The sequence below is a fragment of the Clarias gariepinus genome, chromosome 18, assembly GCF_024256425.1.
Source record: "Clarias gariepinus isolate MV-2021 ecotype Netherlands chromosome 18, CGAR_prim_01v2, whole genome shotgun sequence".
NCBI lineage: Eukaryota > Metazoa > Chordata > Actinopteri > Siluriformes > Clariidae > Clarias > Clarias gariepinus.
In genome coordinates, this window is record NC_071117.1 from 29,422,501 (window position 1) to 29,435,000 (window position 12,500).

Consider the following 12,500-nt stretch of genomic DNA (forward strand, 5'->3'; position numbering starts at 1 on the left):
AGTTGAAGATGATGGGGTTATTTTATTTTTAGATTTTTATAAAGCCTTTGATATGTTAGAGCACTCCTTTATTTTTAAATGTTTGCAAAAATATGGGTTTGGTGAGAATTTTTGTAAAGTTATTAAGCTATTCTACACAATCACTAATAGCTCCGTTGCCCTACCAATGGGTACTTCACCCAGATTTGATATCAAAAGAGGAGTTAAACAAGGCTGCCCTGTCTCACCTTCACTATTTATTGGCTACCGAGGTGTTGGCTCTCCTTATCAAAAATTCCAAAATTTTTTTTATTACATACTTGCTTATGATGAACTCATTGTTGATTTTTAGTAATAAAAACATATCCATGCAAGGATATAAATTATTAAGCTTAACTGTCCCACTATTCACCCTAATATTGAAAAATGTGAACTTATTACCATACACGAATGTCATCTTACAACTGCATATAACATCCCAATTAAATCAAATGTTAAATATTTGGGCAGACACATTTCTAAAGTAGAGATCGAGATGGAGAAGCAAAATGTCTGGGACAGATGGAATGAGTGCAAGAATAGACTTGAGGTATGGATGCAGAGAGAGGGATCTATTTTTGGTAGAGTTTATTTAACTAAAATGGAAAGTCTGTCTAGATGTATCTATCCTGCATCTTTCCTTTCTATTTCTAATAAAGCCATTAAGACGATCAACCAAATTTATTTTAACTTCATATGGAAAAAACGTGTACATTATATCAGGAAAGCACAACTTATACAAGATTATGAAAATGGGGGATTACAGTCCTTCGACTTTACCTGTATAAATGGTATGTTAAAAATTAAATGGATAAAATAATTTGTAACAACTGAAAATAAATATTGGTTTTCCGTTCCTAGAGGTTTATTTTAAAAAAAAAAGGATGGATTTGATTTTCTCTTAAGATGTGATTTCACAGTTTCTAGACTACCAATTAAATTATCTTCTATTTTTATAAAATATTATCTATTTCACCAAGAGATTTGGATTGGAAATTATTATACAATCATAACCAAACCTCAATATGGAACAATAGATTTATTCTATTTAGATATAAATCTTTGTGCATTCTTGATTGGCTTGAAAAAGGTGTTTGGTCAGTTCATCACTTGATGAATGAGGACGGGAGCTGGTTATCATTCAGTGGTTTCTGCTCAAAATACAACTTGTACGGTGAACGTCAACAATTTGATCGTGTATTAAAAGCTATTCCAAAAGGTTTTATAAACCTTGTAAAAAACAGCTTTACTGACATCTCAGATGATCATGTGATCTCCCATCACTTCTTTTTAATAGTAATAACCTTAAAGCAACGCTTCCCAACAAAATCATCCGCTCTTGTTTAAATTTTATAATATATCCAACATCGTTATATTATAACAATAATTTACAAACTTATGATAAACCAACCGTTAAAATACTACAAACACAATACGAGCCTTTCCAGTGGCTCCTAAAGCAAAGGAAACCCCTTTCAAAAAATTTAATGGTATTTATCATCATCTGAGGTTTTAAGACACCGGTTTAATTTTGAACAAAATGCTTTTGTACTTTCTGTAAAGTTGACATTGAGACGACTGATCACCTTTTCTTTTCCTGTGAGTACTCTGCTATCTTTTGGAAAAATATGTTTTATTGGTTCGAGCCAAGGATACATTCACTGCCTGCTTTTGAAAGAAAACATATTATATTTGGAATACTACTGGATGATAAGAATAATAACTTTCTCATCAATATAATGCTGATTTTAGGCAAATTTGTCATTCATAAATGCAAATGTATAAAAACGAAGCCTTATTTTTCAGTCTTTAAAAAGGATTTTATTTGCAATTATGTTCATCATTGGAACATATGAAAGGTAAAAAGGCCATGGAACTTGTGGGAATAATAAAAGACTCTGGTTTATTAGAAGAAGAATAAAGAGACCCTTTTTCATTTGTATTCACTTATTTATTTTGCTTATTTAGGCCTATTTATTTTTTCTTTGTTATATATATTTTTATTATTATTTTCTTAAGTGCTTTTCAATACTTATTTTTCTGTGTATTAAATGTGTGCCTTGTTTTTGGATCAACATTTACACAACTTTATGATGCTATTATAAATTTATATTTTGTTCTATTTTTTTTGTTCAATTATAAAAACTAAAACCTGCAGCTTAGACTGAATCGACTCCAAAGTGACTCATTAAACGAACACAGGGCTTCAAATTCAGTCTACATATAATATACAAAGACAAACAAGTAAAGGATAACTGTGAATGTAGGTTTAGAGTAAAATATCGGAGATTATTTGATTATTTTGTGCTTTAAATTGAAACTATTTAGGAGAAACTGAACACAAATGAACGAGTCATGAACCGATTCCTTCACACACAGCGACTCGGTTCCTGGAACAGGACCTAAATAGAGCTCTTTACTGATTTTCACTTATTTTTAACTATTTAATATATAAAGATTTCATGAGTAAATTTAATCTTTATAATTGCTTTTTTTTTTTTATAAATATAAATGTTATAACATAAAAGTACTGTTTAAAACATAAACACTTCCGGGTTCGGGGCTGGAGGGTTAACACTTCCGGGTTGGAGGCTGAGTCCTGCCCCAGTGTCTGTGGAACACGTACTGCCCTCTATGGTGGGGGAGGGGCGGGGCTGGGTTGTCCCAGGTGAGGCCGCCGGGTAGGAAGCACGCGCTAGTTTGGTGGACGTGTCGGGTTCTGCGTCACTTCCTCCCGGAAACGCTTTAAAATAACCAGAAGTAGAGTTTATTATCATAACACCAGTGCGCAGGGTTTAGTGTGAGACATGTCTCCCTCAGGAGTGGACAAGGGGACACTCTGTCTGTTCGATGTGGACGGAACTCTAACTGCAGCGCGCCAGGTCAGTGTGTGTGTGTGTGTGTGTGTGTGTGTTTCACTGAAAGCTAACGATAGCCTGCTAGCTAACTGAGCACTGATTATATACAAGACTGTAAGTTAACATTAATGTCGTCATTACAGTTTATTTATGTTAAACACATTATGATGAACCTTTGAGGAGCGACACATCGGTGCAGTGTGGAGTTATAGTGTAGTTACTCTTTATTATTATATCAGTTATAATGTTCTGACAGGTTCAAGTGATTTAAACTGAATGAATGACTCGGACACCAGGGGGCGCTCACTAGCGCATGCGCATTGGAGTCTCAGTCTTTCTGAGTGTTTTACAGTAAACTTTAACATACACCTGTTCTGACTGGAGTTTATTAATTAAATTATATTTCATACTCACTTTTTCTTACACAGTGTGTGTGTGTTGATGTGTGTTACACTGCTACACACACACACACACACACACAGATTCCATAATACTGTTTATTTATATATATATATATAAATGAACAGCTCAACACAACTAAATGTATAATAATAATAATAATAATAACTATGAATATACTAATATAACAAGAGGTTCCACCAAATTTAACACAATATGTGACCTTTAATGACGACTACATTATTAAAATTATTCAACCCTACAGAAACATCTTCAGTACTCAGTAGCGCCCACTATTGACTATTTTGACCTGCTGCAGACGTAATGTGGAGACAGACGTGAGATTTTCTCCTCATGGCCCACGGCCTCCGGTTCAGTAAGACTGCTGGGTTTGTGCGCCACAGCTGTCTTTTTTTTTATTTATCTATTATTATTTATTTAGATTTTTTTCGGATTTGTATGGTCACAGGTGACTGATGGCCTCTCTAGAACCCGCCAGGACCTCAGAGTGATTATATAACATAATATATGATTGGTACTAAAAAGTCGTGTGTGTGTGTGTGTGTGTGTGTGTGTGTGTGTGTTAGAAAGTCACTCCGCACATGCAGGAGTTCCTGAGTAAACTGAGGCAGCGGGTTCGAGTCGGCGTCGTCGGTGGTTCAGATCTAAACAAGATCAAGGAGCAGCTGGGTGACGACGGTACGGGACGACATCACTGGGAATCTGTTTGTTTGTTTGTATATAATTTTAACATTGCCATGTGTGTGTGTGTGTGTGTGTGTGTAGTGATTGAAAGAGTGGATTATGTTTTTGCTGAGAACGGTTTGGTCGCCTACAGATTCGGACAGCTTCATTCTGTACAGGTACACACACACACACACACACACACACACACACACACCCACCATGCTTCAGCTACAGACATACAAAGTGTGTGTGTGTGTGTGTTCAGAGTATCCAGGCGTATCTTGGGGAGGAGATCCTGCAGGAGTTCATTAATTTCTGTTTAGATTACATGGCGAAGATCACGCTGCCGCGGAAGAGGTGAGAGTGTGTACGCGGGAACACCGCTCATTACTCTCACAGTTAGAACTTTGTATTATATATTGTTATATACACTCACCCAAAGGATTATTAGGAACACCTGTTCAATTCTTCATTAATGCAATTATCTAATCAACCAATCACATGGCAGTTGCTTCAATGCATTTAGAGGTGTGGTCCTGGTCAAGACAATCTCCTGAACTCCAAACTGAATGTCAGAATGGGAAAGAAAGGTGATTTAAGCAATTTTGAGCGTGGCATGGTTGTTGGTGCCAGACGGGCCGGTCTGAGTATTTCACAATCTGCTCAGTTACTGGGATTTTCACATACAACCATTTCTAGGGTTTACAAAGAATGGTGTGAAAAGGGAAAAACATCCAGTATGCAGCAGTCCTGTGGGCGAAAATGCCTTGTTGATGCTAGAGGTCAGAGGAGAATGGGCCGACTGATTCAAGCTGATAGAAGAGCAACTTTGACTGAAATAACCACTCGTTACAACCGAGGTATACAGCAAAGCATTTGTGAAGCCACAACACGCACAACCTTGAGGCGGATGGGCTACAACAGCAGAAGACCCCACCGGGTACCACTCATCTCCACTACAAATAGGAAAAAGAGGCTACAATTTGCACGAGCTCACCAAAATTGGACAGTTGAAGACTGCAAAAATGTTGCCTGGTCTGATGAGTCTCGCGTAAACAGAATGAGAACATGGATCCATCATGCCTTGTTACCACTGTGCAGGCTGGTGGTGGTGGTGTAATGGTGTGGGGGATGTTTTCTTGGCACACTTTAGGTCCCTTGGTGCCAATTGGGCATGGTTTAAATGCCACGGGCTACCTGAGCATTGTTTCTGACCATGTCCATCCCTTTATGACCACCATGTACCCATCCTCTGAAGGCTACTTCCAGCAGGATAATGCACCATGTCAAAAAGCTCCAATCATTTTAAATTGGTTTCTTGAACATGACAATGAATCCACTGTACTAAAATGTCCCCCACAGTCACCAGATCGCAACCCAATAGAGCATCTTTGGGATGTGGTGGAACGGGAGCTTCGTGCCCTGGATGTGCGTCACACAAATCTCCATCAACTGCAAGATGCTATCCTATCAATATGGGCCAACATGTCTAAGAATGCTTGTTGAATCAATGCCACGTAGAATTCAAACAGTTCTGAAGGTAAAAGGGGGTCAAACACTGTATTAGTGTGGTGTTCATAATAATCCTTTAGGTGAGTGTATTATAGTTATTTATTTATATATATATAATCTCACAGTTATAAATTTAACATGTCTCTTTATATACCCCGCCCCTCTCCTCCCCCACCTCCCACAGAGGAACCTTTATAGAGTTCAGGAACGGGATGCTGAACATCTCCCCCATCGGCCGCAGCTGCAGTCAGCAGGAGCGCATCGAGTTCTTCCAGCTGGACCAGGTGACACCGCGCTAACTGACACCGCGCTAACTGACACCGCGCTAACTGACACCGCGCTAACTGACACCGCGCTAACTGACACTCTTACGGCCGGTGACGCTTCACTAAGCTAAGCTAACCGGGTTCTCCCTCACCAGCAGAGTGCGCTGTGATCTAGAACCCTGTGAGTGTGGAACCTTTAATGAACCTAAGATCAGTTCTGAAATGTTCTCTTCTGCAGAAAGAGAAGATCCGCGAGAAGTTTGTGGCGGTTCTGAAAGAAAAGTTTGGAGGGAGAGGACTGGCCTTCTCTATCGGTGAGTGTGTGTGTGTGTGTGTGCTTTATTAGATTTGTGGTATTGAGTTAATCTCACCTAATGATAAGTAAATAATTAGAGTTTATTAAATCCTGCTGTTTTGGTTGTTAATTAATGAGGGTGACATCAGCTGGTCCTGGGGGCGGAGCTTACTTAATAAAATTTAATTAAATGTCTGTCTAACCACAATCAGAAGATTAGACTTAAATTTGTAAAGAAATATTTTTTACTCGATTAATGAAGCTTAAGTGTGTGTGTGTGTGTGTGTGTTACAGGAGGTCAGATCAGCTTCGATGTGTTTCCGGAAGGTTGGGATAAGCGTTACTGTTTGGGAATCGTAGAGCAGGACGGGTATCAGACCATCCACTTCTTTGGAGATAAAACTAAACCGGTGCGTCTCCTGACCTCTGACCTCCAACCTAATGATCTCAGTGAAGAACCTGCAGCAGCAGGAGAGTCATGAGCTCATTAAATTAATTACCTGTGTGTGTGTGTGTGTGTTTATTTATCAGGGAGGGAACGATTACGAGATCTACACAGACTCCCGAACCATCGGCCACGAGGTCACGTCCCCCGACGACACGCAGCGGATCTGTGAGGGCCTCCTCTTCAGCTGAGTTCTCCTCTGGGTTCTCCGCTGTATGAAGGACCTGCGCTGTGTGAAGTGAACCTCACCCTCCTGGGACTGTCGGGACTCTGTGGTGCTGGGGTTTAACTCCAGTTACTCATTTAATCAAGTTTAAATCTCATCTCTCTCACAGTAACGCTGCACTTAAAGCCAGGAAGATATAAAGATCAATGTGTTATTAACTGGACCTTATACGAGTTCTGTAACTGAATCAGTATGTATATGTGTGTGTGTGTGTGTGTGTATATCACAGGCAAAACACGGTGTTGGTGCTGAACAGTGTGTCACCTACAGTGGGTGAAGAAAGGAATTGTCACACCGGATCATAACACCGTTCTTCATAACACTTAACGTTTCTTATTTCCTGATCCGGCCTTATTTTTTTTTTATAATTATTCATAAACATTTATATTTTTATCAGATCAAAAGAAACACATTGGCTAAATACAATTTCCTGTCCTTTTATGTTTTAGTGTCTGTAACTTTTTTTTAATTGAAATCTTTCACGATCATAACCGTCATTCAGATGAAACACGGCCGATTTAGATTTCACATGAAAAGACATAAAGCTGAAAAACTGCATTATTATAAAATGATGAATTGTTAAATCATTGCAACATGAATTTGAAATGGTTACGGACACTACAGATTTTTTGTTTTTTAAGCTTTTATCAAAACTATTTAAGCAGCAGTTTTTACAGGTCATGTGCTTCTAGAAGCTTAACACCAATTTTAGAATCAATACCCATAAAGAAATATGAATCATTTACAATTTCAAAGATTTTTGGGGCTCATATAAAATCATCTCTCCAAAACAGCTGGAGGTAACAACTTGCAATTGTTATTGAATCGCGTTTGGTCACTTCCATGTTGCCTAAACTTTAGAGCTTCTTTGACACACACATTTCCATATTATATGTGTGACATAAAATAATAATGATAATAAGATCAGCACCAATTCTATACAAATATTTTTGGCCGAGATGTTTATGGTGTGGGTGGGGGTTTGGGGTGAGGTGTTTCGTCCAGTAAACTCTGGTGTTTGTTACTGTAACACCCAGCTCATGTGTGTGATGTGTGTTAAACTGGACGGATCAGTCCTGGGTGTCTTTATCTTTTATATTATTTTTCTTTCAATTAAATCTTCAGTGATTAAAAAAAAAACGACTTCATGCTTTATTTCATAACCACTTTGTTTTTATTTTATATTCTTAAAAAAACCAAAAAAACCAAACGATGTACAGTTCCAGGAAACTAAACACACAAACAGCTTATTGTAATTCGGGCTACTGTGTGTGTGTGTGTCACTGATGAAGTCCGAAACCTGTTAGACCTGTTACTGAGTGTGAATCTGAATTCTGTTTAATAGAATCACGTCTAAAACCACACACTGATCTGTTTGGAGACAAAAATGCAGAAATGTAAATAAACACAGAAAAGTGAGTTTTATTGAACATAATTCTTATACAAAATCTGTACTGTGATGCTTTTGTCAGCTTTGGTGCTGATTTTAATTTTCATCATATAAAAACCACAAAGAGGGAAAAAAAACTCTCTCTTTCTAACAGACTTCACAGCATCCGGGAAAATATTTACATTTAGATTTTTACAAACTTGTTTCATCAAGACAACCGTGAGGCAGAAAAGAAAAGCGTCATTAAACACTGACTTGTGCTGACTAAAGTGGGATCTGAACTCTGACGACGGGGTGTATAAAACCACATGGGTCCTGTTGTGGGGTCAGGGGCGGAGCTCAGCGGATGGGGCGGTACTGGAAGGCCATGGAGGCGGGATGGAAGGCGTGCGGAGGCGGCAGCGGCGAGTGCGCCGTGTGTGGTGTGAGCTGGTGGTGCGTGCTGAGGGCTGGGTGTGTGGGGAGGGGGGACAGGGCGGGGTGAGGCGAGAGCGGGGTGGGGCGGGCATGGAGCATGTAGGGATACACGCTGGGCTGGAACGCCGCTCCGTGTGGAACCACCGGACCCGACATCACCAGCTGTAACATACTGAGAGAGAAACAAATAAATACACAGATTTAAATTCAGACAGACACCAGGGGGCGTGGCCAGGAGTTCCTGTTCCCATCCCGTCTGTCATTGTTTTTTTTGTTTTTTTCTTTTTCTTTTCATAACAGCGCCCCCTGGAGTGTGTTACTGTGTTTGAACTCACTTGTTATGAGGCAGTCTGGAGCACAGCGCCCTCAGGTCCTCTAAAAACAACAAAAACATCAACAGTAAAGAACTCCATTCTGTTGTAAATCCTCCAGAACCCGAGTCCGTCCCACTCACCTCTGGAACACAGCAGCGCTCCGGTCGCCATGGCAACCTGCAGGGCCTGGGCCAGCCTATCCAGAGCCAGCTGGATGTGATTGGCGGCGTGGAGCGTGTTGAGCTCCTCCACCAGAACGCTCACTTCCTCCACGAGCGCGGCCACCGACTCCGCCTGCAGCACGCCCAGACGCCCGAGAAGGTTCTGCTCCGTCAGGTGGACCTGCGGGACGAGCACCAGCCTGAGCTCACATGCCGACCAAGCCCCGCCCCCAAACAATCTTAACAGATTGAGCTAAATGTGTGTGTGATAAACAGGAAGCACACCTGTAACATGAGAAAGACCTGGAGAACACTCAGGTGCAGTTTGGAGTACAGCTCATCGCACGTGGGCGTGGTCTCCTGCTCCGGTGCGGACTTGCGGGCTCTGTGTGACGCGAGCGGCGCCTTCACGCACCAGCACAGCAGACCTGCGAGGGGCGTCACCTCCAGACATCCCAGGGGCAGACTGGAGCTCAGTGGTGTGTTAATGAAGGTCAGCAGGAGCAGCCTGGGGTCTTCTGTGATCCAACCAACCACCATCTCCAGCAGCGAGGGGGGCGGAGTTAACTCCTCTACACACACATTATATATATATATATATATAGACTGTATATACACTCCTGTGATCTAAATTACAGCTTTACTAAAGTAACAGCTGCTGCTATAGAGTAGGAATTGTGTGTGTGTGTGTGTGTGTGTGTGTGTGTACCTGAGGAGAAGTCGTATAGCGCGGTGACGGCGGTGATTAGCTGGCAGCAGAAGCGCGGGGAGGCGGAGCAGACGTTCTGCAGTGTGCTGATGGAGCCGGGCACCAGCGTGCAGTAATCCTCCACCAACACCAACGCCAAACGCACACACCACGCAGAGTGAGTCCGCTAAACACACACACACACACTTATTCACAGTCTAAATAAAATAAAATACAGTGTGCACGCCCTGCTCTTTTTCTCATACACTGATTGGTCTGTGGGGCTGTGATTGACAAGCGATATCTATCTATATATATATATATTAGAACCCTTCCACTCAGACACAACAGCCAATCAGGGTCTGTTAGACTCCCGACAAGACCAGGTCTCAGAGCTGATTTGCACTGCTGGCAGGGTATCGTTGTGTTTTTTTTTTGTTTTTTTTTTACGGTACCAGTACCAAATCAATAAATTTAAAACAGTACCGGTACCTAAACTGTTATTTTTAAAAAAGAGCCACAAAAATGGGGAATAACATTAAAAAAATGGCATTTCGTTAAAAAAATTTAAATAAACACTATAATATCCTGCTTCCCCAAGCGAAATCTGTGTTCTGATTGGGTTCTACTATTGAGACTGGTGCAATGTAGACCCCCTGGTTTTTGGTACCCATCCCTAATTACTACTGTGGGTGGGGCATCTCCACGGAAACCAGGTGGCAAGTCTTGACTAGAGCTAGAACATCTTCACCTCACTGCTCCACACTCTGCCTTTATTCTCCTCATGTTCACACCTGCAGCCACGTGGCGGCGCACTCCAGGATGGGCACGCGGCACACGGCGATCGCCATGGACACCAGTTTGCCCAGCGTGGCCATGCGGCTCTCGTCCGCTTTGTTCCCCTGCAGGCTGAAGAGCGCCGAGAAGATGACCTGCCTCACCGCGTCCTTACTCTGCTCCTGGAAGTAACTGCACATGATCTCCAACAGCTGCAGCTCCTGAACACAGCTCATCCTCTGACACACACACACACACACACACATGTTAAGGTCTATTTAACACTCACACACACCTGCACCCCTGCCCCTCTCCTCACCTTGCGCTGTGAGCTCCGGTCCTTCGGGACGTGGAAGATGAACTCCTCCACCAGCTCCACCGTGTTCTTGTCCAGGCCCGGTCCGGTCTGCAGCGAGCTCCCCAGGGCGATGTCCAGGTGGTACAGAACCTCCTTAGCTGCGCTCAGCGGGTCTCGCCGCATGAGGGCGTGGCGTATATCACTCATACCTGCTCTCTCACACACACACACACTCACACAGTAAACACCTGCTACTCTAAGTTTCACACAGCAATAAGAATAAAACGCCTCCCAGTGACGTCATCACGGGACACAACCACTCATTTTCCACAGAGTAACTAAAACACAACTTAACATCAGAGTTTATAACATATACTACAAATTTCTGACTAATTTACCTCAACCTGCACATTATAATAATAATCAGATGAACATTAGCATTGTGCTAGCTAAAAAAAAGACTGTTAGCTACCTAGCTATGCTCATGTTTTTGTTCATTTTCTCAATAAAGACGTGTTTTTTCTTTATACAATACCACAGAACTTTGTGCGTTAGTGCCTGAACTCCCACCTGAGCCTGGATTTCTGTGTTTATTCCATTAACTTCTTATAAAAATTAAATCTATATCTGTAGCAGCAGCTCCACAGTTCGGCCATTAGCCGTCAGAGGGGAGCGGTACGGCGGCTCGCGCAGGACACACCGTCTGTTTCCACAACGCGCTGCTTCAACCCGCCCTCTAGTGGAGGTGAGGTGTAGTTACACAAGGAGGAGGAGGAGGAGGGATGTTTATTGTCACTTTATTCTACAGACACTCAGCAACCACATGCAGTTCAGCATCTAACAGATCAGTGCAAATAGAAGTGTATTAGTAGAGTTTATATACAAATATATACTCTGTAACATAGTTATGCAGTTAGAATATGACATAACAACAGAATAGATAATGATATGAAGTGGAAAAGAGGATACAAGCAGAATATAATCAGATATTGTCCATAACAATTGGGAGGATATAGGCATGTGTAGGTTTAAAATGTATGCTTGGGCTCTCCCTCCCCTGTAAAAACCAACAACAACAAATATAAACAAAACAAAACCTTGCCAATAATATTTGACTGACTGTATTTATTTATTAACCCAGTGTAAGGATCTATTAAATAATGCTTAAGCACTTTTGTAAGTCATATGATAAATGCCTAAATGTAAATATACATTGTAGTATACAAAAAGACACAAAATTATAATATATATTGTACAATTTATCTCTATGAATCTCTATCTATTTATCTCTACATCTGCATAAAGTCTGTTCCTCCCCGTGTGTGTGTGTGTGTGTGTATAATTCACTCACACACACATGGCCTGCTATCAGACTGTACAGCACAGTGCACTATTTATTCTCTTCCCGCCGCTTCTGTGGCAGTAAACACGCCCCTCGCCCCGCCTCCTCCGAGGCTCCGACCTGTGATTGGCCAGAGGTCCGTTAGGCTCCTGCACGTGACACGTCGAAAAAAATGTGAAAGCTGGGAGCGCGCGCGGTGAGAGAGGAGAGAGTCAGCACGGGGAGAGGAGCGCGCGCACACACATGGCCTGCTTCACCAAGGTAAACACACACTCACACACACACACACACTCTTTTAAATATAGTCATATATACAAAAACAATACTGTGGTTATATATGATATATATTATTATAATTATAACAGCTTTTTGAGGTTTCACTATATGACTAGTTATTATTATTATTA

The 12,500-nt window shown here is 41.5% G+C and overlaps 3 protein-coding genes across 5 annotated transcripts in view; 2 read left to right on the plus strand and 1 right to left on the minus strand.

Annotated features, from left to right (window-relative positions):
• The first annotated feature begins 2,679 nt into the window (after positions 1 to 2,679).
• On the plus strand, positions 2,680 to 7,064 carry pmm2 (phosphomannomutase 2). Its single transcript, XM_053477402.1, has 8 exons — positions 2,680 to 2,900; positions 3,863 to 3,974; positions 4,062 to 4,138; positions 4,228 to 4,319; positions 5,659 to 5,758; positions 5,979 to 6,054; positions 6,330 to 6,445; positions 6,567 to 7,064. Exons 1-8 carry the CDS (start codon positions 2,826 to 2,828, stop codon positions 6,669 to 6,671), a joined length of 753 nt encoding a protein of 250 aa, XP_053333377.1. The 5' UTR covers positions 2,680 to 2,825; the 3' UTR covers positions 6,672 to 7,064.
• A 1,040-nt stretch (positions 7,065 to 8,104) lies between these two features.
• On the minus strand, positions 8,105 to 11,460 carry ints15 (integrator complex subunit 15). Of its 2 annotated transcripts, none has more exons than XM_053477401.1 (8): positions 11,322 to 11,460; positions 10,773 to 10,960; positions 10,471 to 10,692; positions 9,698 to 9,863; positions 9,274 to 9,560; positions 8,968 to 9,169; positions 8,849 to 8,888; positions 8,105 to 8,685 (listed from the first exon to the last, which is right to left on the minus strand). In XM_053477401.1, the coding sequence occupies exons 2-8, from the start codon at positions 10,956 to 10,958 to the stop codon at positions 8,436 to 8,438; spliced, it is 1,353 nt and encodes a 450-aa protein (XP_053333376.1). In that variant the 5' UTR covers positions 10,959 to 10,960; positions 11,322 to 11,460; the 3' UTR covers positions 8,105 to 8,435. The 2 variants fall into 2 exon arrangements, with proteins under 2 accessions (XP_053333376.1, XP_053333375.1); XM_053477400.1 differs by having other exon boundaries at positions 10,773 to 10,965; positions 11,322 to 11,449.
• An 845-nt stretch (positions 11,461 to 12,305) lies between these two features.
• Positions 12,306 to 12,500, plus strand: part of rgs11 (regulator of G protein signaling 11) — a 17,449-nt gene continuing 17,254 nt past the window's right edge. For both annotated transcript variants that reach the window (XM_053477125.1, XM_053477126.1), the window contains exon 1: positions 12,306 to 12,354. In XM_053477125.1, the coding sequence (XP_053333100.1) occupies positions 12,337 to 12,354 (18 nt within the window). In that variant the 5' untranslated portion in view covers positions 12,306 to 12,336. The remainder of the gene's footprint in view (positions 12,355 to 12,500) is intronic.

Coding starts and splice junctions, on each gene's coding strand:
- ints15 (XM_053477401.1), bottom strand. CDS start 10,958: ATGAGTGATATACGCCACGCCCTCATGCGGCGAGACCCGCTGAGCGCA. Junction 9,864..10,470: donor GCGCCGCCACGTGGCTGCAG/GTGTGAACATGA, acceptor GTGTGTGTTTAG/CGGACTCACTCTGCGTGGTG. Junction 8,686..8,848: donor TCCAGACTGCCTCATAACAA/GTGAGTTCAAAC, acceptor TTTCTCTCTCAG/TATGTTACAGCTGGTGATGT.
- pmm2 (XM_053477402.1), top strand. CDS start 2,826: ATGTCTCCCTCAGGAGTGGACAAGGGGACACTCTGTCTGTTCGATGTG. Junction 4,320..5,658: donor ATCACGCTGCCGCGGAAGAG/GTGAGAGTGTGT, acceptor CACCTCCCACAG/AGGAACCTTTATAGAGTTCA. Junction 5,759..5,978: donor AGTTCTTCCAGCTGGACCAG/GTGACACCGCGC, acceptor TCTCTTCTGCAG/AAAGAGAAGATCCGCGAGAA.